Source organism: Scedosporium apiospermum (genome assembly GCF_000732125.1).
Source record: "Scedosporium apiospermum strain IHEM 14462 chromosome Unknown SEQ_SAPIO_0077, whole genome shotgun sequence".
NCBI classification, from domain to species: Eukaryota; Fungi; Ascomycota; class Sordariomycetes; order Microascales; family Microascaceae; genus Scedosporium; species Scedosporium apiospermum.
The window spans coordinates 1,190,066-1,214,408 of NW_015971778.1; the positions used below are offsets into that span (position 1 = coordinate 1,190,066).

The following is a 24,343-nucleotide window of genomic DNA, read 5'->3' on the forward strand; positions in this document are numbered from 1 at the left end:
TCCCCGAGCACAAGAGCGCAGCCTACCATCTCGAATGCCGTTGGTCGGCGCCGTTCCCGCCTGCATTTCCGGTCGAGCCGAAATCTGGAACTGGTCGCCGCAGAGAGGACAGGATCACAAAGCAAGCGAAGTGCTTGGTCAAACCCGGTTGACCACAACACCAAATCGAATTCCTGCGTCATGACCCAGATATATGGTACGATATCTTCTACTCAAGTTGTGCCACGTAACTCGCATACGCATACGACGTTGCCCGCACTATTGAAGTTCGAAGGTAGCGTGTAGGAGGAGCGGACACCCACCTCAGTGCGCCGGCGGAAGTTGGATGTAACCTAACCCACGCAGACCTACAGAATCTCGCCACGCACATGTTTCTCTATGCACGCGAGGTGTGCTGCAGCCCGGCCCGCCGGACCCGGCATTAGGCGGATGGGATTGGGGAATTGAGGCCTTTGATTTCTGGAAGGATGTCCAGAATTAGCATCTCCAGACCGAGTTCGAATTGCCCAATCCTCTCATCCAAACTGGTGATTGCATCTGCCTCTGCGTCGGCGATTCTTCCTTTCGCCTCCCCCTCTTTCCTCCCCCCACTTTCCGTCCATTTTCGTCATGGCTCGTTGTCCTCGGAGGGCAGGGGATCGGCCGAACCACCGGTTGGTCGTGTTGGTACTTTCGATGTTGACTTGCAGTCCGGGATGCTGTCGACTACTTAATTCCCTCTCGCCTGCTGTTTCTAATGGTAGCGAGGGAGTACACAGATGAAGCCCTTTTTCGCTTCTCACACCTAATCTCAACCACACAAACCCACCACAACTATGATTTCGCGGCCGCCAGAGACCGCCAATGGCACCCATGACGATGATGCCCTCCCGCCGATCGCCGTCGTGGGAATGGCCTGCAGATTCCCGGGCGGGGCCTCAACCCCCAGTAAATTCTGGGAAATGATCGCCAACAAACGTTCGGGCCGCTCCGAGATCCCGAAAAGTCGGATGAACGTCGATGCGTTTTACCACCCCGACCCGGACAGGGGTGGATCGGTAAGCTAATCCTTGTCACGATCGACCCCAGTGCGCGAGACTGTTTTTGACGATCAATTCTCGGTGTGCGTGGTGTAGTTCAACATCCGCGCAGCACATTTTCTCGACCAAGACATTTCTGAGTTCGACGCCGCATTCTTCTCCATTTCGCCCGCCGAAGCGGTGGGCATGGATCCCCAACAACGGCTACTGATGGAATGCGCCTACGAGGCCGTTGAAAACGCCGGAGTCCCGATGGAGAAGCTCGCGGGCTCGAATACGAGCTGCTACGTCGGGTGCTTTTCCAAAGACTACCACGAGTCGCTGAGCCGAGACCTCGAGGTGTCTCCGGCCTATGTCTGCACCGGAAATGGAGCGGCCATTCTATCCAATCGCATAAGCTACTTCTTCGATCTCAAAGGTCCGAGTTTGACGGTTGACACGGCCTGCAGCAGCGGTCTTGTGGCATTTCACCTCGCCTGCCAGAGTCTCCGGGCTGGCGAGAGCAAGGCCTCCATTGTTGGTGGCGCCAATCTCATCTTCAATCCAGATCCCATGGTTGCCATGTCCAACGTTCGATTCTTTGGACCTGACGGCAGGTGTTTCACGTTCGACCATCGAGCAAATGGTTACTCCCGGGGAGAAGGCATTGCCGCTTTATACCTAAAACCATTGGAAGACGCTATCCGAGACAACGACACCATCCGTGCAGTCATTAGAGGGACCACCTCCAACCAAGATGGGAGGACACCTGGCATTATGCTTCCGTCGGGAGAAGCGCAACACGCCTTACTCACATCGGCTTACCAGAGTGCCGGATGCGACCCTGCGGTTGTTGGATATTTTGAGGCACACGGAACGGGAACAGTTGTTGGTGACCCGATAGAAGCGGGCGCAATTGGTTCAGCTTTGGGCAAATATCGACCCGAGGGCCAAGAGAATGCTCTATACGTTGGAAGTTTTAAGACGAATATTGGCCATTTGGAGGGGTGCAGCGGTCTTGCCGGAGTTATCAAGACTGTCTTGACCCTTGAGAACGGATTGATTCCGCCAAATATCAACTTTGAACGCGGGAATGACAAGATTGACTTTGAAGGCTGCAGAATCCGTGTTCCAACCGAGTTATCTCCCTGGCCGGTTGCCGGAGTCAGGAGAGCTGGTATAAACTCGTTTGGGTTCGGAGGCACGAATGTTCATGCCATCCTAGATGATGCCTATAATTATCTACAGCTACGAGGTTTGAGGGGCTCTCATCGTACTGTGGTTAATCCTAGTCTTCACGGAAAGCATGAAGCCTTGACTGCCGTCACAAACGGCAATGACAATGTCAACGGCAACGGTGTCAATGGTAACGGTGTTAAAGGCAATGGCGTCAATGGTCACTCTCATACTAATGGCCATTCCGACGGCAACGGCACGCATTTCGAGCGCGATGCTGTCCAAACCAACGGCCACGAAAAAGCGACGGAGTCAGGTAGCCAACATCGAATATTCGTCTGGTCTGCGCACGAAGCAACCAGCGCAAAGCAGATAGTATCAACATATGCATCCTATCTCAAGCAAGAGAAGATCGTGGAAGGGTCAAAAGATGAGGCATCCTTCCTCAATGACCTTTCCTACACGCTTGGGGAGCGGCGTTCGTCCCTGCCGTTCAAGGTTTCCGTGGTTGCCGACTCATTGGATGATCTTGTCACTAAGCTGGAAAGCTTGAATCAGAGTCCAACTCGTTCAGATGTAAGTGAATTCCCCAGCCAATCCGTTGTTTATCTTCAAACTCTTTCTTAACACATACCCTTCCATGAAGATAAACCAGGCGCCTAGCGTCGCTTTCGTATTTACCGGCCAAGGCGCCCAATGGTGTGGCATGGGACAGCAACTCTTCGAATCTTATCCGGTATTCCAAAAGTCGATACAACTTGCAAACGACACCTTGGCCTCCTTGGGTTGTACCTGGTCCCTGATAGACGAAGTCATCGTCCCCACAGACAAGGAAGCGTCCCGGGTCAACGACCCTGAAGTCAGCCAACCTGCTTGCACCGCTGTCCAACTCGCCCTAGTCGATCTCCTGAATGACTGGGGCATTTTGCCACAAATGGTTATTGGACACTCAAGCGGAGAGATAGCGGCGGCTTATGCGGCCAGCAAGCTAACCTTCGCCTCGGCCCTGAAGGTCGCATATTTCCGGGGAATCGTGTCGTCGCAAGTGAAGCAAGAAGGTGCCATGATGGCTTGTGGTCTCTCTGCACAGGATGCGCAAGAGAGAATCTCTCGACTGGATCCTGCCTCCGGCAAGCTTGTTGTGGCTTGCATGAATAGCCCGTCCAACGTTACCCTATCGGGCGACTTAACCGCAATCCAAGCAATGGAGAACATGATCAAAGAAGAAGACGAGAGCATTTTTGCCAGGAAGCTGAAGGTAAAAACAGCTTACCACTCTCATCACATGAAGGACGTGGCGAGCCACTATCTCGAGCTTCTAGGTGAACTTGAGATCCCGACACGCGAAGCTTCTACCCCGCAGAAGTGCGAGATGATCTCCACAGTGACTTCCGCTTCCACCGCGGACGTGGATCTCGGCGCGCAGTACTGGGTGGACAACCTGCTCTCTCCCGTCCGATTCTCTGAAGGCCTCGAATCTCTGCTTCTCAGCGGCGCTTCCTCGAGGACAAGAAAATCACTGGAAACTGGAGGTGGTAGGAGTCCCGTTTCCATTCTCCTCGAGATCGGCCCACATTCTGCGCTCGCCGGGCCGGTCAAGCAGATCGTCTCGTCAGCCCTGGAAAAAGCCTCGCATGGGACCAACCGATCGATCTCTTATTTCTCGGCGCTCATCAGAGGTCGAAATGCCTGCGAAACGTCCCTGGACGCTGCCGCATCGCTTTGGACCTGCGGCGTCTCTGTCCGCCTGCGAAGAGCAAACGAGCCCGTGCAAAGCTCCTCGACTCCCCAAGTGCTTGTGGACCTTCCTTCGTATTCTTGGAATCACAAGAAATTCTGGATGGAATCGCGATTAAGCACTGACTATCGCTTCCGGTCAGCTCCCCGTATCGACTTGCTCGGGGCGCCTGTTTCGGATTGGAATCCCACTGAGCCAAGATGGAGGAATTTCATCCGCATCCAGGAACAACCTTGGGTGAAGGATCACCAGGTCCAGGACACCGTCATCTACCCTGCTGCCGGTTACATAGCCATGGTTTTGGAAGCAGCACGCCAAATCACGTCTTCCCAAGACAAAGAGAGAGTCACCGGATTCACCATTGCAGACATGGTGATATCTCGGGCGCTTGTGGTTCCGCAGACGGACGCCGGTGTGGAAGTCATGTTCGAAGTAAGGCCTCTGAGGTCAAGCAGCAAGACTTCGTCCGATGTATGGAAAGAGTTCCGCGTCTTTTCATTTTCGACTCCTGGGGAAACTCAGGAACACTGTCGGGGTGTCTTTACAGTTACTCTCGCCCAGCAGCAGCCTGATGTAGTCGATGACGGCCGAGAGGGCAAAGAGGCAACTAATTGGTATGACGAGAACTTTGACAGTACTAAGAAGCAATGCACGACGCCTGTTGCCACATCCCAGATATACGAAACGCTCACCAACATTGGCCTTCTCTACGGGCCAACCTTCCGCAACCTGACAAACATCTCTTACGGAACTGGCAAGGCCACAGCTACCATCACTATTCCCGATACAAAGAAAGTGATGCCATTCGAGTACGAGCATGAACATCTCCTCCACCCCGCAACCCTCGACGCCTTCCTACAGAGCTTCTTCCCAGCTCTGACCCGTTCAAACATCAAGGAAGCTTACATGCCGACATTCATCCAGAAAATCGAAGTTTCGAACGCGGTGGCCGCTAATAAACCCGGGTTCGAACTGGAAGCTGTTAGTGAAGCTGCCTTTGCGGGATACCGACAGGCCTCTGGTACGATATATGTTCGGGATAGTCTGTCAAAGACTCCAGTTGTGACTGTTCAGGGCTTGAGATGCACGGCAGTCACATCGACTGACCCCGGGGCAGATGGAGTATCTTCTGGTGAAGAGAAGAAGCTATGTTTCGATGTCCAGTGGGCGCTAGATCTCGACCTAAACGGAAAGGATGAGGTGGAAGCTTTGTTGGGGGACACTGGTGTCGCAGATACGTCACCAGATTACATTGGAACTCTGGAAATGGTTGCGTCCTACTTTTACCAGAAAGCTTTAAAGGAGGTCGGAGAGAGTCAAGTCGTCCAGCCTCATCACCAGAAATTATATCGATACATGCAACACCACCGTGAGCAGCTCTCTTCCGGAAAGGTAGCTCATCAGACCTCACAGTGGCTGCAGTTCGATACGCCAGAAGTCCAGGAAAAAATGGAAAATCTCATTTCTACAGTGGAGTCTGCGGACCACGAAGCCATGCTACTCTGCCGAGTGGGGAAGAGCCTCTCATGCATCCTAAAGGGTGATGTTGACCCTCTTGCGCTAATGCTTGAGGGAGATCTTCTTTACAAGTATTACGAAAACGCATTAGGCTTGGCAACCACATACGCGCAGCTCGGGAAGTACATCACTCTGCTTTCGCACAAGCATCCCAATCTTCGATTCCTGGAGATTGGAGCGGGCACCGGAGGAGCAACGTGGCCCATTCTCCAAGCTTTGGGAGGCAACAAAGGCGCCTATCCTAGGTTCGAGGATTACACATACACGGACATCTCCTCAGGCTTCTTCGAGAAGGCTCAAGAAAAGTTCCGCGATTGGGGTGACTTGATCCGCTACCGAAAGCTAAACATCGAGCAGGATGCAGTATCGCAAGGTTTTGCCGAGAATGAAAAGTTTGATGTTGTCGTGGCCTTCAACGTGCTGCATGCGACTGCAAACATCAGCAACACGATTTCGAACGTTAGAAAGCTCTTGAAAGAGGGAGGAAAGCTCCTTCTTTTGGAGATGACGCAAGTTCTCAACCGAGGCTTCCTTCCATTCGGCACACTTCCCGGGTGGTGGATGTCGGAGGAGGACTTCCGGCCTTGGGGCCCGACGATGGATGAGGCGACCTGGGACTCTGTCCTCGGGAAGTGTGGTTTTGGAGGCTTGAGCTTGAGTATCCCTGATCACCGGGATTCTCGTCTGCAATGCGGTCGACTCATGGTTGCTGAAGCAATTCATGACACACCAATTCCTAAGTCAAATGGCGACCTTGCAGGTTCATCGCCATCCATCATAATCATAACGACGGAAGCTCGTGCTGACGGAGAGGAAGAGTTTGTCGCAGGTCTACAGCAGAGACTTTTAGAGAAGGGCCACTCGTCATCAGCCAAGTCAGTTTCACAGCTTTCGGAAAAGGAGCTGACTTCGACAATCTGCGTCTTCGAAGCCGAAATGTGGCAGCCTCTTGTGAAAGATATCAGCCCTGCTGATTTCGAACAGCTCAAGTTAGTCCTCGACAAAGCTGCAGGCCTTCTGTGGTTGACGGTGGGCGGGTCTCAAGAAGCCAACAATCCAGACGCCGCCCTTATTCATGGCCTTGCTCGAACTCTTCGGGGAGAGCACCCTGGACTCCCTTTTATAACGCTAGATTTCTCTGCCGACAGCCCTCTCTCCGCAACAGAATGTTTTGATAAAATCTACTTGGTGCTGGAAAAAGTTCTGTCTGCCAGGCCTGCTGCCGAGGAAGACACAGAGTACTCTGAAAAGGGAGGACATCTTTACATCAAGCGTTGTTTAGAGGCAACAGGCCTTGATGCCAGACTATCCGAATTGGGCGGTAAAGCGACCTCGGGGCTCGAAACAAAGATGGAGCCATTCTACCAGCCCGATCGGCCACTGACCCTAGACATCGCCGTGCCTGGTCTCCTTGACACTCTCCGTTTCATCGATGACCCAACCGGCCCCATGCAATTGCCCCCTGACTACGTGACGATCGACGTCCGCGCCGTTGGCTTGAATTTCCGTGACATCATGGTGAGCATGGGCCAGCTAGTCGATGGTTTCCTCGGCTGCGAATGCAGCGGAATCGTCGCTGAGATTGGCAGTGAGGTGACACACCTCAAAGTGGGAGACAGAGTCTGCGCCTGGACGATGGGAGGCTACAGCAATTCGGTCAAGAACCCGGCCAAGCTGGTCCAGAGGATTCCAGATAGCATGGAGTTTGAAACTGCGGCTGCTATCCCCGTTGTGTACTGCACGGCATACTACGCGCTGGTCGATCAAGCGAGGATCCGAAAAGGGGAATCGATACTAATCCACGCTGCAGCCGGTGGAGTCGGCCAGGCCGCAATCATGATGGCCCAATTCTACGGGGCTGAAGTATTCGTGACGGTCGGCACGAAGCAAAAGAAGGAACACATCATGGCGACGTACGGAATTCCTGAGAGCCACATCTTCTCCAGTCGGAACCTTTCTTTCGCCGAGGGCATCAAACGCCAGACAGGCGGAAAAGGCGTCGACGTGATTCTCAACTGCCTCTCGGGCGAAGCACTCAAGGCATCCTGGTCGATAATCGCACCGTTTGGCAGATTCATTGAGATCGGCAAGAAGGATATCGAAGAAAACACGCACATCGGAATGGCCCCCTTCATTCGAAACGTCACGTTTGCATCTGTGGACTTGACGGTGATGTTCAAGCAACGCCGGGACCTTGCTTTGCATCTTATCACTAGTGTCATGGCCCTTCTTCGCGACGAAAGCATCGGCGTCGTCACCCCAATCACGACATTCCCGTTCTCCAAGATGGAAGAGGCATTCCGGTACATGCAAATGGGCAAACACATGGGCAAGGTGGTTCTGACCCCGCAGCGCGATGATATTGTTCCGGTGAGTATCTGTATCTCTTTGCTTCACGATGGACTTCTCCAGATGTTGGGATTGGTATTGTCCTGGTTTATGCCATAAACTGACAAGGTATCACGTTAATAGGTCGTACCGCGAAAGAAAACTGGCATCAAATTTGAGCCTGACGCATCTTACCTGCTCGCAGGTGGCTTTGGTGGCTTAGGTAGATGCCTTGCTCGGCACCTGGTAAGACATGGTGCCAAGAACTTGATTTTCGTATCTCGGTCTGGGACGAGTCGATCCGAATCTCAATCGCTGGTTGATGAGCTCGAGGCTGCTGGCACAAACGTCCGCGTCCTGGCTTGCGACGTCACGGATGATAATAAACTACAAAGCGCCTTTGGTGCTGCGTTGGCCGAGCTGCCGCCAATCCGTGGAGTGATACAGGCCTCCATGGTCTTGGAGGTAAGATCGCATACCCCTTCCTCGTGACCGAACTTTCCCAGGAACGATGTAACTTACTGACTGGCGATTCGCCTCGCAGGACCGAGTCTTTGCCAATATGCCGTACGAGACCTTCGCCAAAGTTATTGGACCAAAGGTGCACGGCACATGGAACCTCCACAACGCAACTCTCAACCAGCCGCTCGACTTCTTCGTCTTGCTCGCCAGCGCGGCGGGCACGATTGGCGATCTATCGCAAGGCAACTACGCCGCAGCGAACGCATTTCAGGACTCATTCGCCCACTACCGCACCTCTAGGGGTCTCCCGGCAACAGTTGTTGATCTCGGCATGATCCGGTCGGTAGGGTACGTCGCCGAGACTGAGGGCGCGACGCAAAACAATTTGTCTCGGTGGGGTTTCGTGTTGATCGACGAGGAGGAATTCCTCGCTATGATGAGTATCGCCATGGAAGGGAGCAACATCAACGACGGCGAGAAGAGATGCCAATTCGTCACGGGCCTCGGTACGCAGGCGTATTTTGACCGTACACAACACGAGATCCCGCATTGGTTCAACGAGCCCGTGTTTTCCCATTTGCGCATGATGCGGGCACGCACCGTTGGCGCCAAGACCGACGTGGAGGTGTCCCTTGTGCAGCAGCTGGAGGAGGCCACGTCCATCGACGCCGCGGCCGCCATCGTCGTGGATGCTCTCCTCAAGAAGCTCTCCAAGGCGCTTATGATTCCCTTAGAAGACATCCACGCTGCGTCTCCTACCTCGGCATATGGCGTGGACTCGCTTGTTGCGGTAGAGGTGCGCAACTGGCTGTTGAGGGAGTTTAAGGCGGATATTCCAGTGTTTGATATCTTGCAGGCGCCTTCGCTCCAGCTGGTGGGATACAAGGTTGTCGAGAAGAGTGGCCTTTTGAGTGAGAAGTTTACGCGGGCAGAAGATTAGTCCTTGCCCACTTCTACACTACTGTCGGCCGACTGTGTTTTTCTTTTGTCCAGTTAGTTTCCTATCAATACATGCTCTGCGGCCATAATTATTTAGTATACCAACGTGCAACAATGATGGATATTTTGATGGATATTTGACAGGAACATCGGCTCTTATATGCCAAATTCTCGAGACAACCTCAATTTGGGAAAGAGATATTCAAAACTGAGAATATCAACATTCAACACTCGGTCTCGACTCACGAGACATTCCTTCCCTGCACGCATGCCTGACACATGCTTGACACATGCGTGAAATATCACAGGCTATCAATCATGACGGCGAGATTCGAATGCATGAAAAAAATCCTTGCTTCCACCTTGGCTGGCGTGAAGAGTTCCCCTCCGGAACCCACAGTCTCTCTCCAGCCATGTTGACAAGCTCCCTCCTTCATCTCCATGGACAATATGTTCGCTCTCCCGTTGGCCCCAGTACTCGCGTTCCTTAACGCTGGTGACGGGCTAGGGTAAAGCTAGTCTCGTGAAACCCGTTCTAGCCTGAAGACGGCGGAGCGAAAACGGCAACTGAAAGGTTGGTGCTAAAATCACAAAATCAGAAAATCACAAGCTTTCACCGTTCCTTCCCCATTCGCGAGTGAGTCGCGTGAAGTCCGGTGCCCTCTCCCTTTTATTCACATGTTTATACTCTTCGAGCTGCTTCCTCGAATTCTAGCCTCGAATTCTTGCCTCGATCTCTCCCCAACAGCCGCTTCCTCTTCCAGCAGCTTCTGCCCCTTTCCCTTCTTCACTGCCCCATCTCAGCGAGTCAGACCTACTTAAACTTCGCACCATTATACCCACTACTAACCTGGCATCATCGTCAAGTTGTGGCTTCCTCACTCCATTATTCGACAACGACCTGCGAGCGCGATTCAGCCCACTGAACAACCGACACTGGCAATCGTGGCAATTCTCGCCGAAATGACTGGAGACAACTTCAACGAAGACCACAAGTTCCATGACGAAAGACAATTTTCTCTGGAGTGTCAAGGATGTCATGCGCGGCGATGAGAATGGAAGAATCCCGGGTTCGTCGATACGGTTTCTTTCGAAGGCGTGGTCAGCTTTCCAGCTCTGCTTTTGCTAGGGTCAGAGACCTCCAATTTTCAACAATTGTTGTCATGGGGCCGCGGCCCAGCTCATTTTCAGGGCGGCATCGACGTGAAATTTTGCGCTAGACGCGCTTACCACCAACAGGTCTAACGACTTCAGCCTCAAGAAAGCCCTGTACTTTTCAACTCAGAAATGGGCTGCGGTTGAGTATGTTTTGACGGAGAAGCTCATACAACCTCCTTGCAGCCTCCCGTGGTAATCCAGATTGTCGTGCCAAACACAGCGTTCAATATGATGCGGCTTCGCCGTACATACTTGGCCGACATTTGGAGGAAGGTGTCTGGGCTTGCCGCACGAGAGCGCCGCACCAAGACTGACTGGAGAGTGTCAAAGAAAAGGGTAGAAACCAGGTCTTTGTCGCCGGGCCAATATGTTGCCAAGGCAACAAAACATTTTCTAGTCGAAAGAATCTTGGGTCATGAGGAGCAACTCGAGCGAATTATCCAGTCAACACGCATTTGGAAGTGTTGTCATCGATACCATGGCTATTCTACATGGGAACAAACCCGGCAACTGTTCCTCGCCCTTAGCCATTGCGCGATGGCGACGGCCGTGGCTTGACTTGAGCCGGACGCCAACTCGATGACAACATTACTCTGCCTATTCTGACGAGCTATCCCAAACCAACGCGTTTCGGTATCGAACGATAGCCCTCTTTATTTCGTCGACATCGTCATCCTCGATCTCATCGTCTTCACGCATCATATATCGTCTCCTCGTTGCGCTGTTCGAAAATGTCTTCACAGCGGGGCGAAAGTGTCAGTGGCAGAATTGAGAGGCTGCGAGCGCAGATCCCGCGAGTTTCCTCTCGGCGCTATAATATTGAAGCCATTATCGAATATTGTGAAAACAGCGGTCCCCCAGGCGAAATAGTCTATGCATATGGGGACGGCGCGAAACGAAGCACTGTGCAGGAGTTCATGATCTCAAAATGAACTATCACGGACGTCAACCGTACTACGACGCCACTGCCTTATACGCGGCGTAGCCCGTTACAGTATAATAAGAAAACTAGAGAGAGAAGAGTAAAACGACGAAGGGCCAACGTAGGTGATCTGCCTGCTAACTGACCCGACGGCTCGTTCTTCATGTTGATCGTCGGTTTGGGTGCTGGATTCTTCCCCCGGATACTGCAGCTCGATTCGAGATTTTTTTTTTATTTTTTTTTTTTTTTTATGGTTTGGCCCCGATCCTATCTACGCCACAGAAACGAAGGATAGTGATACTCGAAAAGCTACTTGAGCTTGGCAGAAGAGGACATGTAATTCATCTTGATTGGCCTGGCTTGGGTTTTGTACGAATGGTCCTGTTAGAGGGCGCTGGGCCGTTGCTGGTCGAGCCTAAGGGTTGCTGGGCCCGACCTTTCGTTGTTGCCGGCGGCAGGATCCCCAATGCAGGTCACGGTGACGCAGGGAGGCTCCTCGTATCCAGTGCGACCCTTCCCCGGTGAAATGACGCCATTTATTTCAGTTAATGGCCAGTGTACGCCGGCATAGTGAGTAAGGTGTGGGTCGGTGAAGAATGGACACCTCGGCTTTTTGTATAAATTGATATTCAGCCCTTCAAGAGCTGGTTACTGAGCGAGCGGACAATTAAAATATAAAAAGACATCCAGTAGCCCTATTGTACCTAAGAAGTGTGATGTGGTCCGTCCTAGTTTCCCGTCTTTTCAACCCGTGAAACGAAATATCTCTAAGATTAGTATTCACCGCGCTTTAAGGCCTCCTCCATGCGCTCCCAGGCCGCTTTCCTCAAACCACCGGCCAGCCAGTAGTTACCGTCATTATCCTTCCCAGACACGTTGAACGCGCACCTCTTCGAGTAGTCCGAGTAGCCGACAGGCTGGATATAAGTAGGTTTGCCGCGCTTCTTCGAACCCTCCCTGGACGGGTCGCCCGACCCTTCGACGATGGCCGCGGAGAAGTCCATCTCGAAGAATCTGGCCTTGGACCAGTTGGATATAATCACCATTTGCATGGTGGCGTCGCCAAAGATGGCAGGATAGCCCGTCGCCTCGTACGACTCCTTGATGAGAGCCAGACCGGCCTCGAGCTGCTCGCGCGTTCCCTGCACCTTGAGGGTCTGCCTTATCCTCGATGCGGTGTAGCCGAGGGGACGGTTCACGACGTCGCCGGCGGAGACGAGGGTATATACGGAGGTTACGCAGTTCGAGACGTAGGCCTCATCTGAAGGTAGCGTGCCGTCCTTTTGCAGGAGGCCACGCATGCCGAAGGCGTTGAAGAAGGCTATGGTCCGGCTGTGCCTGATGGGCGAGTGCTTAACGATGGAGCGACCAATCCAAGAGACGAGCAGGTCGCCATCACTGAGGAAGAAGTCTTCGTCGACCTTGCGACTGTCCTTGGCGGCTTCTTCTTTGAGATCGGCCATAGCCTGCTCGCGAAGCTTCTGCAAGAAAGAACTAGGGACGCAGAGAACTCGACCACCCTCTTCGTGCCTCCACTCCTCCCAGAAGCGTCGGAGTCCAAAGATGATGAGTTGAAATAGGGAGAGTCTGCGATTGGCTAGCTCGTAGGGTTCCTTGGGGTGCAGTCCCAGCTCCTTAAGCGGGTCGGTATCGAAGCCGTGGAAGGGGCGCACGTCGTCGTCGCGGCCCTCAAGGATGGCGATCCACGACAGGAGGAACTCTCTCCGACCCATGGCGTCCCACAGGGTGTGCAACCAGTTCAGCGTGACCAAGGTCGCGTCGGTAAAGGATTCGATGTGGAGGCCCAGCTGGCCTCTGTCCTGCCCGACGTAGTCCGCCAGCACCTTGGGCCCGGTCTCGACGCCCGCCAGATCCGCGACTTTTCTCGGTTCGATCACGACTGATGGACCTTCACCCGCGTACCCGCTAGGGACCTGGGATCCGAGGGGGTGCTTCGCGATGGGCATGTCGTGTTTGACGTGGCTGTAGGCGAAGGCGGGGCGCTTCTCGTTGTACTGTTCGGGGACGTGGTACTCTAGCTTGCCGGCAGCCTGTTGGTAATCAACGGGTTAATAATTGCTATTGAAAAGCAACGGGAAACGGGTTGAAGCGACAACAATTCGAAGTTGGGCCACGACTTACGTTGATCCTGAGCCTTGCGCCTAACTTCCTCCACCCTTCCCGGTTCAAAAGCTTTTCAAACGCGGCGCGCAACTTCTCGGGGTCGAGGACATCGTCGAAGCGGATCATAAAGTACAGCACGATGGAGGCGTTGACATCATTGTCATCGTAGGAGTTGAGCGGTATGACCTTGTCGGTGGCCACCGGGGGCAGTGACTGGGGTCGTTTCTTGCCCATCTTTTGTTCTGGCCGTATCTCGCTAGTGGTGCGCGTTGAAAGCCCGTGGATCTAGATACCCGTATCGACAAAACGCGTCGGAGAAAGAGAAGTGCGGATAGTTGAAGCGAAAGGGTGGAACTTGGATGCATGGAAAAGGGCTTCCCAAGGGGGGCGGGACTGCTGGAGTTAAGCTGCTCTTCAACGAGTCTGGTTCGGGACATGATTCAGCTCCTAAGTTCATCCCTTCGACGCTAAGGCGAAGGATTCGTAACCCGCGTTGCTCTGACGTGAGATCCAGCGTGGCGGCCCCAGTCAAGGAGCAGGCCTAGCCATGTTACGCTCTACGATTGGTTTGCCCAACGCCGAAGCGGATCTTCTCACCTCAGCTGGGGCGCCCGCCCCCTGTCGGAATCTAATAAGCACAATAAGCGCCAAGCCCAGAGTGTTTGAATTGAAAGTGGGTTCTCCTTAGTGCTTACCTATACCCTCACCTTTCTATTTAACCTCCCCTAGATCGCTCAGTGCTGATGTTACATAGTTATAGGATACAGTGTGCTAGGACCCCGCGCTCTCTGTCTCCTAGAAGTGTCGGCACCTATCGGCTCGGGGCCGGCATGGTTGGCCCTTAGGGACGTTTCTATTACTGTTTCTAACCGCTGCCTTCGATAATATGGTAGAGGGAAGCTCGAAAAGGCGATTATAGGCTCGAGCCAATGTCAAAGTAGGGGGAATATAACGGGCAGGTTAGTGACTATTACGGCAACAAAGGTTTCCCTGACTGCCCATGAAGCGGGGAGGAGGGCACCTTCGATAGGATTCTAAAAGGTTAAAAAAAAAAAAAAAAAAAAAAAAAAAAAAAAGGTCAGCTACGGGAGAACGTCGACCTTGGGATCTGGAGGTAGGGTATATTCCAGGAAAGAGTGCTAATATACGAAGTAATTACATTACAGACAGATATACCTTGAGAATTAGGGCGACTCTCAGGGATGCTGCAGCAATCATAAAGAAGCCACACCCGAAAAGGAAACCTAACCCGATCTTCATCTTAGTCTTTATATTAGACTCAAGTATTATCGGAATAGGGATTGACATAAGGTATAAGTCGGTAGCAACGTTAAGACTAAGGTTCGTCCCGAGGATTGCCGGCGAAAGAGTAGGGTGGCAACATACTGTGTCATGTCTATTTTAGCACTAAACTCTTTTTTTCATATAAAGAGTGGTTTTTGGGGGAAAATCAAACTGCATCCGCCTACCTCCAGGGTCTGGATTGATTTGCCACATACGGCGGAAAGGATGACAGGCTAGGAACAGATTAAGGATCACCACCAGCCAGCTCAGCCCGATAACCGTGAAGCCGAAGTAGATGCGCCGGTGGTACTTCCATAGCCGCCTCTGCTCCGGTCGTTAGAGAGTGATTGTGCCTTTGGAAGCCGCATTTGGTCAAGATATATTGTAACTCACAACGAGGCGGAAATAGAAATTACACATGGCGGCCTTCAGGCTCCATAAAAGGGTTGCGTAACACGAATAACCGGCGATATGGATTTTCGAACCGAATACCCTGCGGTTAGATTCGCATATGAAAACAGTAGCATTTTGACGTCCAAGGTAACGTACCGTAAGCGGTATTCATCGCTGCTGGAATCTAACGTGGCCTGCTGCTCGTCCGTCATCGAGTTATTTGCGAGCCTACACGCGAGTAGGGCAACGCCATATGCGCAGCCCGGTTCGAGGGAGTGGAAGACCTATCGTAGACCGAGTGATTGGTGTATGAATGAGTCGCGGTTCCACACGAAATTATATCGAGGGGGGCGGACTAGAAACCTCACCGCTGCTACCAGGACCAGGTAGTCATCTGCTTCCAAGCGCCTAATTCCAACGAGCTTGACTCTAGAATAGATTCGAAGAGCCGTCACGCCAAGGGCAAAGCCAAGAAGGGTGAACGCTTCGATCTGGTAGGTAACGATCTTATTCGCCCGCCATCGGGCGCGAGCAAGGGCGATATCTGGACGGCCGGTGATGTAATAACTGTAACTTGAGAAAGAAGTGGACGAAACGCTATCACAACGCGTTAAAACTATCGTCTCCGCTAGAAGCGTTTACCTAGAAGTGTATTATGAGTGGCAGGCAGGCAATGTAAGACGGGACGAACCACTAATCACGCCGGAACTGACAGTAGCGGCTTAGTAGCCTAAGTTGGTGACGAATTTTCGAAGAGGGGAAGGGGCGATAGCATCCGAACAATATCGGTGCATTCAAAATTATAGATATAGATATAGATATATACATATATGCTGACACCCAACTAAATCACGACATTATCGAATGAAACGAAGCTTCCTAAGGCGGCCGCATTGCTTTTTCCATTCTCGAACAAGTAGTGCCGTGATATTATCGTGATTGCTTATGCTGGGCGCCACCTCACAGAGGTGGCGACCCTTACGTAAGGGTCACTGGAGTTCTAGGGCCCGTCGTCTCGCGTCAGTGCGTCTAAACCACCCAGAGGAGGTGCCCGCCAAGTGCAGCCTGTGAATTGTCATATTTTAATAGCTTCACAAGGATTCAGGAATTTCAGGCACTACGGAGTAGTTAAAGAGTCAAATTCGCAAGAAAGGTCTAAGTGATATAAATTTCGCCCGCTCTTTCTATTCCCACAAGCAATACAGTGTCTCTGAATCAGTTTCTCCCCTTTAAACTTGTATTGACTGCTCGCCTTCTTGCAATTCATTTCGACCGGTTTTCTTCAGAATTAACCATTCCCGAGGCGGACACAGACCAGCGCCTGCCGTCAGCTGCCGCCAATCCAACGTGTTCCAAAGTCTTAAGGCTTCACTTCGCCGCTCGCTCCAGGCAACAACACTAACCCGACAATGCAACAGCAGCCTCTCACTCCCACTGTTAGGCGTGCAGTTCGCTCTTGGCCTCATCTGCATAAACTCCAGAGAACTCGTGGATTTGCGGGCTTCAATTGTTGGTACGCCTCGAGGCGTTATTTCAGCCCAGCCCAGCCCTGTCGACCTCTCATATCCTGTTCAATGCTGGTACCAAATCTGGACGCACGCATAGGTTTCTTCCCATGAAGTTCCTATCCCGCCTTCACGCCCAAGTCCGGTCATGCTGGCAAGGCACCCCCCTACCTGCTGACAAGATCACGACGGCCCCAATCTTCCATCCATGGTACGAATTTGATGAGACCCGAGGCCGATGGTGCCCTGTCGAACCGATTCGCCCAACGGCCAGTGCCTTCGACAGTGACAATATGTCTACCAGCCAAGATGCGCAAGCACTGAACCTTGTGACTTGGAATGTAGATTATTCCTCCTCTTTACCAGTAGCGCGGTTCTCGGCCATCGTTTCACGCATTCTCGGCCTGACCCCAGCCGTGGACATCATCTTTCTCCAAGAAGTCTCTCCAGAGGCTCTTTCTTCCATGTTCCGTACCTTCCCGCGGGGCAGCCGTTTACGACTGTCACCCTCCTGTCAAAGGCACGATTTCGACAAGAGAATCCAACGGAGTTATTGAAAGGGGAAGCTCTTGGTCCGGTATGGAGAGTTGCGTACCCTAGCCGTTATGGAAGAGACGCCCTCTGCTGCGACATCTTTATACCAACATCGCCTGCCTCACCCCCCGCTCGGGTTCGACTCATCAATGTCCACCTGGATTCCCTCCCGGTACAGCCGTCTCGCCGTCCTCAGCAGATTTCTATTGTTGCTGGTCTCCTACGCAGCGCGGGTCGCGGCCTCATTGCAGGCGACTTCAACCCGGTTCTTCCGGAGGACGATGCGCTCATCCGAGACAATGGCCTTGTGGACGGCTGGGTCGAACTACATCCAGAAGAGCCTGGCTTCACCTGGGGCAACGATGGAAAACAACCGTTCCCCCCAAGTCGACTGGACAAGATCGCTGTAGTCGGAGTCGAGCTACAGTCTATAGAGATACTGGACCCGGGTTCCATAGCCAGATCCTCGCCGGATGCAGCTCAGACCCATGGAAAGGAGCATGCAGTTGAGGAATCCATCCCATGGAGCGACCATTGCGGCCTCAGATGTTCGTTCAAATTAGTCGGAATGGATTGATGGGAGTTTTGCAAGAAATGAAACGGTGGTTTTTTGTTTTATGCTATAAGAAGCTCAATGGGACTTTGAAGATATCATAAATAACAATTCATAGACTCAGAAAGAGAGTTGCGTCGTGGGCTTTTCCTAACTCAACACATAAATTATAAAAATGTCCCTTTTATTGTACTTGATATGCCACTTTCTGTACTCTTCAGTTATTGGGGTGTCATCTGCCATAGCAAGTTTGTTGGCACTGAGCCAGTCTCTGTAAATGTTCTTTGTTGCCATGTTCTGTATTATATGTAGATTTGAATGCTTGTAGTTATGCCCCCTTTCTGAAAGGCCCTCATATATCATCGTTTTTATCGACCTTCTCACCCTCGCAGACCGAGATGCTGGGTCACTCATTGCGGGAAGCAGGCGCGTCCTCGACGACGGTGAAATCTCTGATCCTAGTCATTGAATTCCGGTGAATAAAGGGTCTTGATTGGCGTTGTGTCTGTTAGACCCCCCAGTTGTGCCTGAGTGGCCACCTTGGGATAGCAGGGTAAATCTGCTTGCTTCTCTCCCTCTTGTATTCTAAACAGCAGTCGCTGTCACCTCTTCACTCCGCTCCTTGGAGGCTCGGGTACCAAGGGCCGTACACACGGTCGACCACGCGCCAAGACTCAAGATTTCGTGACAGCTTGCCCGCTACTGAATCGATACCGATGCCGCCACCCTGTCTGACGCAACTCTGGGATGGGTCCAACACAGCGCACTCGGCTATTGCCTTGAAGCGCCGCCAGCGTTGGGTGTTCAACTCGGACACGAAGTCTTTCGGGGGAACGGAATCTATTCGCCTAATTGAGAATGATGTGACCATGGCCTTGTTCTATCTATTTTTGCCAATCCCAGGCAGGCACCCTGCGTGGCTTTAGAGGCCCTAAAGCCAACATCACAAAGCCCAAGAGTGTATTAGCCTTACTGAAACTCCCGCCAGATGAGGATAAACTGCTCTCCGACTCGGACCCATTCGAGCGGCTCCTTTTCGGAGAGACCGTTGAGATTGCACCAACATCGAATTCAGAAATCGCCTTTCGTCGGGCTTCTAAGTGGCAGGAGCATTGCGTTGAAAATCATGAAGCATGTCGCGCTTAGCTACTGCTGGGGCAAGGACACTAGTCACATTGTCACGACAACCAAGGCAAACCTGCAATCTTATCAGCACGCTGTCCGCGTCGTAGACCTGCCTTGGACCGTGCAAGACGCCATCCAAGTCTGCGCTGGGCTTGGTGCGTCCTATATCTGGGTCGATGCCCTTCGCATCATTCAGGATGATCCTGACGACTGGGCACGTGAGGCAGCGACGATGGTTGATGTTTACGCAAACTTGCTCATAACCATTAGTGCTCGAGATCCCGATTCCTGTGACAAGGGATACCTAGGGCCGCAGAAATTCGGGAGCCCGGACTGGCAATACGCGATCCCGATGGAAGTTCCCCCCTCGATTGCAACACGTCCCGTGAGTAAGAGCCTCGTAAGGAACGGAGAGGTTGGCGCCCTGCGGCAATATCCTCTCGACTCGAGAGGTTGGTGCTTGCAGGAGTCTGTGCTCGCAAGATGAAGGCTGGTATTTGACGAGTGTGAGCTCTCTTGGTCCTGCGTGGAAAGATCGCTGTGCGAGTGCGGCCATCGAGACGGTGGTGCCATCCAAGGCCAGTTTCACGCTGGCGATCAGAGATTCGTGCATCGCCGTGACGGCCACCAACTACACAGACTCTACCACGAGTGGCGCTTTCTTGTGGCCCAATATTCCACGCGTTCATTAACTAAATCAATGGACAAGCTCATCGCCTTGTCTGGTCTCGCCAAGGCTTTCCAAAGGCTGATCGAGGTTAGCGGAACCGTCGACGGCCAGACCATGACGACCGTGGATGGAACTGCCATCTTCTTTCCCGTGGAACCGATGGGCATTCCTACGAACCATGAATATATTGCTGGGGTGTGGAAGGGGACGTTAATTCCAAGCCTCGGGTAGATGGTTGACCAAACGGCTTTAGCTAGTTCGGGTCACAGTCGACACGCAAGATACCCAACCTACTGCGCGCCAATGTGGCCATGGGCATCCATTGACGGCCCGGTTACGTTGGGCACCCTGGAAGGCGAGATTGGCGTCTTAAAACTGTTTCAGTCCCCCAAATGCGCCAGCGACATAGTCATTTAGGAGGTTTTATATACGTTGGTGGAAGCAAGAAACCCCCATGGCCCTATTGAAAATGCACATTTGATCCTGGCCAGCTCACTTGTCCGCGTTGATCTCGCCATATTGCATAATGGCGATGACGCTTTCTTCATTGAATACTCTTTTCGCGGTGCTGGTATCGCTCGGAAATTACCCGCGTTAGTTCAAACCGAGTCCTTAAGAACGTGGCGGATTATCCTCGACATCGAACGACCTCCCACAATCGAGAGACACGGGCAGACGGCCAGATTCTGGTTGGCCGGTCGGTGCTTGTCTAGGTGCTGTGCCTGGCCAGGGGACACAGAATACGCTTGTCTAAGCCTGTCATCCTATGAGTGGATCCATGACTCTAGCCAGATGGCCCTCCGAACTCACCCGAAATGGGCAGCGTGCATCTCGTCCTTAAGCGCGTTGGAAAACCCAGAGGGCCGCTGGAAATGTACGAGCGTGTTGGTATTGGGGTCCAGGAGTTGTATACTAGGGGTGTGAACCCTTATGATCTATTATTTTCATCTGAAGTCGCGACGATAAAGGTGATCTAGCTCTATATTCATCTTTGGCGGGGTTCTGCAGGCAAAGGATTTTTAAGGGAGATACTAATATCATTCGCTCTACCGCTTCACTTGCTAAGAAATTGAGACGTCGGGATTCTAACTTCGTCGCAATAATCTCGGTAGGCTACACAAGTAGTCCTACCATCGTTGGACTTCGGTTTCTATTAGTATGTGCTGGCAGACCCTGCGGTCTCCGTTCAAAGTAGGAAGGGAGTACATTTTCAGCGTATAAACGTATATCTATATCGAGCTTAGATACCATTTCACGAGATCAACAACCTCAAATATTCTACAGGTGAAAGGGAGGCTCATCTTCGCCCTCCACTGCCTTGTAAACCGCGGATATTGCGTCGGCAAGCTCTGCTGGAAGCCTCCCGGCCTCAAAGGCCTCGAGAGACTGCTCGAGCTGCTCCATGTTGCGGGCTCCGAATATAACGGCGTCGCCATATTTCCCATCCAAGATGGAGTGGAACGCTGTCCATCGCAGCGCAGCTGCATGTCCAGTAACATCATACTTCTCTGCCGCTTGGCGAACAGCAGCAACGGTGTCTTCAACAGTTGGCTTGCCGTACGTGTCACTATACACCTTCCCGATGATATTCTGCGACCTTGTTAGCAAGTCATGAATAATATTCCGAATGCCATCCCCTTTGGAATTCCTTTGCATATTTTTTTTTCCTTTATTTTATTCCCTTTCTGTCCTTTCTTCTAGGGAAAATCGACTACTTACGTCCTTGCTCCACCGCTTGGAGGCGGTCGAATTACCAGCATTACCTGTAAAAAGGCCACCTGCTGCAGGGCTGGTCCCCGTTGTTTCGTTCGTTAGTTTTTCAAGATTCCGAGCCTAGGCTGCTTCACTTTCCCGACCATGCCGCCAACTCACCTGTAAGCGAAGAAGGCCATGTTATGCTTGCGGAGGAGCGGGATCAATTCCTTCTCACCACCCCTCACAATAGCATTATAGTGTCCCTCGTATATGCTGGGCTTCACAAAGCCCTTTTCCTCGCAAATGTCGATGAACTGCTGCACTTCGGCCGGGGAGTAATTCGAGAGCCCGAAATTCTTAAACTTGCCCTGCCGGAAAGCCTTGTCCATCGCTTCGGCCACGTCCTCGAAGGGCGTCTGGCGGTCAGGCACGTGCAGGAACATGGTCTCGACAGAGGAGGTCCGAAGATCGGCGAGTGACTTGTCGATACTTGCTTCGAGCTTGGCAGGCTCGTGGGAGCCGGGAGGCCCGTCGAGGACTTTGGTGTGAATGGTGAAGCGCGAGGCGGCGCCGGCCTTGCCGAGACGGTCCTCGGAGCCAGTGTAGTTCCGCGCAGTGTCGATGGTTCTAAAGCCACGGTTGTAAAATGAGTCCAGTACGGCTTGGACGTCTTTTACATCGTCGAAGTGTATGACTCCAGGCAGAGCCGAAGAGTCTCCAATCTAGTAACGGGGGGCACTAGTTAGTCCGCCACAAGGTTCATCGCTGGGGAGAAATATGATGATGTACCGTATGGGTTCCAAGGATTATTTCTACAGGCTGACGATCTTCGGGCATTTTGATTGAACGAAACTTGGAAGATGCAAAGGGAGGATGAGTATTGAACTAGGTGATGGAGTATTGCCAGAGATAGACGATAACTATTAGAGTAAGGTGAGTGCTGTAAAGATAAAACCAGTCGCGTTAAGACTTCGAGGTAAGAAGAGTAGGCTTTATATTCCACATCCGCGCCTACTTTCTGTATTGTGTTGTTCTCCATTGAATGTAATGGATCGGCAATGTGAAATTGCCTTCGATAGTGCTTTGAAATCATCTTTAGGGAATTGCGGCGTTGATGAAAGAGGTTAAATGGTTTCCCGCCAGATTTCCGCAAATTGTCCGCATGTTTCCCGCAACCGACTCCGTTACCTCCTTCTCCTAGAGAAGGAAAAAAAATCATAATAAAAATAGGAGTAAGAATAATAACAACAACAACAACAACAAAAAAAAAAAAAAAAAAAAAAAAAAAAAAAAGAGAGGGGGAGGGGAACATGCCGATATGAAGAAAGGAAAAGTAACTATTCTTTCATAAAAATATAGTTTGTCGCATTGTAACTTGCATTTAAAATCCACACAAGACTTGACTATACTAGACTAAATTGGTTTTCTTCTTTGCTTCTATTACTCTTATCGGTCCAGCATTGCATCTTCTCTGTGCCAATCGCACACGCCCAAACTGCCTTCGCAAACTCATCAATCTCTTCAGCGGCATATTGAGAGATGCAGAGCTCAGCGCTCACCGGCGAGGCGAGGAGCGGCGTCCTCGCCCACGACAGCTCGAGCCACCTGACGGCGGACTTGGCATCCCACAGTCCTCGGCGCGCGGTGAAGCTGATGAGGCCGGTACACTCGGCTAAGCCCGTGACCATGCACATGTAGATGTTGAGGACGGCCTCGATGACGATCTGGGACCGCCGCACGCTCTCGGTGAGGATCCAGTGTTTCCACAGTTCCGTGGCGGCCTCGTAATAGTTGTCGTCGAATATGCCTGCGGTAGTAGTCCGCCGGAGTGGGAGGCGGCCCTCCAGAGATTGGCGGCACTCGTCACAGTATTTGTGCGTCGTGCTCAACAGCTGCACCAGCCACGTACGGAGGATTGGGACTTGACGCTCGGCAGACGCCCGGGCCCACACGGAGCCGTCGAAGATCAGGATAAAGAGGTAGGTGAACAGGGCTTGGGTTCGGCCCAGAGCCATTCGCACGGCTTGTGCATCACACTCGCTGCCTTCAGCAGCGTCGAGCAGGCCCTGGAGGACCAGCGCGGAGCAGCGGTCTTCGGCAATCTGAAGTATCGTTCCCTTCACTGCCGGGGTACAGCTGGTGTAGGCCGCGAGAGTCGTGAACGCATCCTGGGTACAGGCACACATGCCCTTCTTGTATAACTGTTCATGAATGAAGCCATTGTGGCCGTCCGTCACCCAGGATCGTAGCATCTCGCGCACGGCACCAATAAAGACTTCCATCTCGAAGTCTGTACTCTTGCGTGGAGGTTTCGGTTGGCGTTTGTGCTGTTTGGCCCAGCTTTCATCCTGGAGGAACCAGAGGTCGGTGTCACCAACGAAGAATTGGCCGCTTCCGAGTAATTGAAGACCATGTTCCGTGGACTCGGTAAAAGGGTCTAGCAATGTAGTTGCATTGATAACATCGTCCGGTATCAGGGTCGTACTGGGTAGAAATGAGAGATCCTGGCCAGGGGCGGTCGCTGTTGCAGCAGCAGCCCAGTCCCCGAGACTTAGTGCCAGTGTATCAGCATGGTCCCGAGGGCCGGGAACCGGCAATGGCCCGGTTCGACGGGAGAGTGATCGAGCTGCCCTCCCCCTTCTTTTTGGCTGTGGGTACAGGCACTCGACGTCTCTATCTAGACAGCGTTGGCACTCGGGCAGTTGCCTGTCGCACTTGCGTTTGGAGGCCGCGCATGTGATGCAGGCTTTGGGGCGAGTTACATCTGCTGCGGACATGGCGCATGAGTTATGCCGCGATCAAGTTGCGGATGTTTTGCGGATGCAGGGAGGGAATCGTTCAAACTTTATGCGCAGCGTTTCCTATTCTAGGATCAAATTGCTTACAAATGCAACACTTAAATGATAACGAACATCACAATTTCTCCATGAATTATTAATGTTGCATATGTGACCGGATTAAGTCGAGCTCATCATTTCAGGCTTGGAATGCCTGACTCCTCGCTCTGCGTCATGTTACACCTCTTTGAAGTCTTTTGAAGCTGCAGTCGGTCTCTCTCTCTTCGGAATCCTTACGAATCTTTACTCCGAAAGCAAGCCCCTCGCTCAACAGCTAGATCCCATTCTCAGTCACGTTCCACTTCTCCCCTAGGTTTTAAACATGAATAGAAATATTTGATCCTTATCTTCGGTAGCGATGGAGCACCCGCCGTCATGCGACAT

The 24,343-nt window shown here is 52.3% G+C and overlaps 4 protein-coding genes across 4 annotated transcripts; 1 reads left to right on the forward strand and 3 right to left on the reverse strand.

Moving 5' to 3' along the window:
- Nucleotides 1-815: 815 nt before the first annotated feature.
- SAPIO_CDS1984 (Phenolpthiocerol synthesis polyketide synthase ppsA) lies at nt 816-9,160 on the forward strand (the record flags this gene model as incomplete). Its single annotated transcript, XM_016785129.1, has 5 exons — nt 816-1,037; nt 1,116-2,750; nt 2,821-7,800; nt 7,903-8,223; nt 8,303-9,160. The coding sequence occupies 5 exons, from the start codon at nt 816-818 to the stop codon at nt 9,158-9,160; spliced, it is 8,016 nt and encodes a 2,671-aa protein (XP_016645426.1).
- A 2,852-nt stretch (nt 9,161-12,012) lies between these two features.
- On the reverse strand, nt 12,013-13,597 carry SAPIO_CDS1985 (LysR family regulatory protein; the record flags this gene model as incomplete). The annotated part of the gene is made up of 2 exons (XM_016785130.1): nt 12,013-13,290; nt 13,382-13,597. The coding sequence occupies 2 exons, from the start codon at nt 13,595-13,597 to the stop codon at nt 12,013-12,015; spliced, it is 1,494 nt and encodes a 497-aa protein (XP_016645427.1).
- Nucleotides 13,598-20,705: 7,108 nt separating this feature from the next.
- Nucleotides 20,706-21,959, reverse strand: SAPIO_CDS1986 (uncharacterized protein; the record flags this gene model as incomplete). The annotated part of the gene is made up of 4 exons (XM_016785131.1): nt 20,706-21,017; nt 21,147-21,216; nt 21,300-21,844; nt 21,912-21,959. 4 exons carry the CDS (start codon nt 21,957-21,959, stop codon nt 20,706-20,708), a joined length of 975 nt encoding a protein of 324 aa, XP_016645428.1.
- A 566-nt stretch (nt 21,960-22,525) lies between these two features.
- Nucleotides 22,526-23,899, reverse strand: SAPIO_CDS1987 (uncharacterized protein; the record flags this gene model as incomplete). The annotated part of the gene is made up of 2 exons (XM_016785132.1): nt 22,526-23,672; nt 23,838-23,899. The coding sequence occupies 2 exons, from the start codon at nt 23,897-23,899 to the stop codon at nt 22,526-22,528; spliced, it is 1,209 nt and encodes a 402-aa protein (XP_016645429.1).
- Between the last annotated feature and the right edge of the window lie 444 nt (nt 23,900-24,343).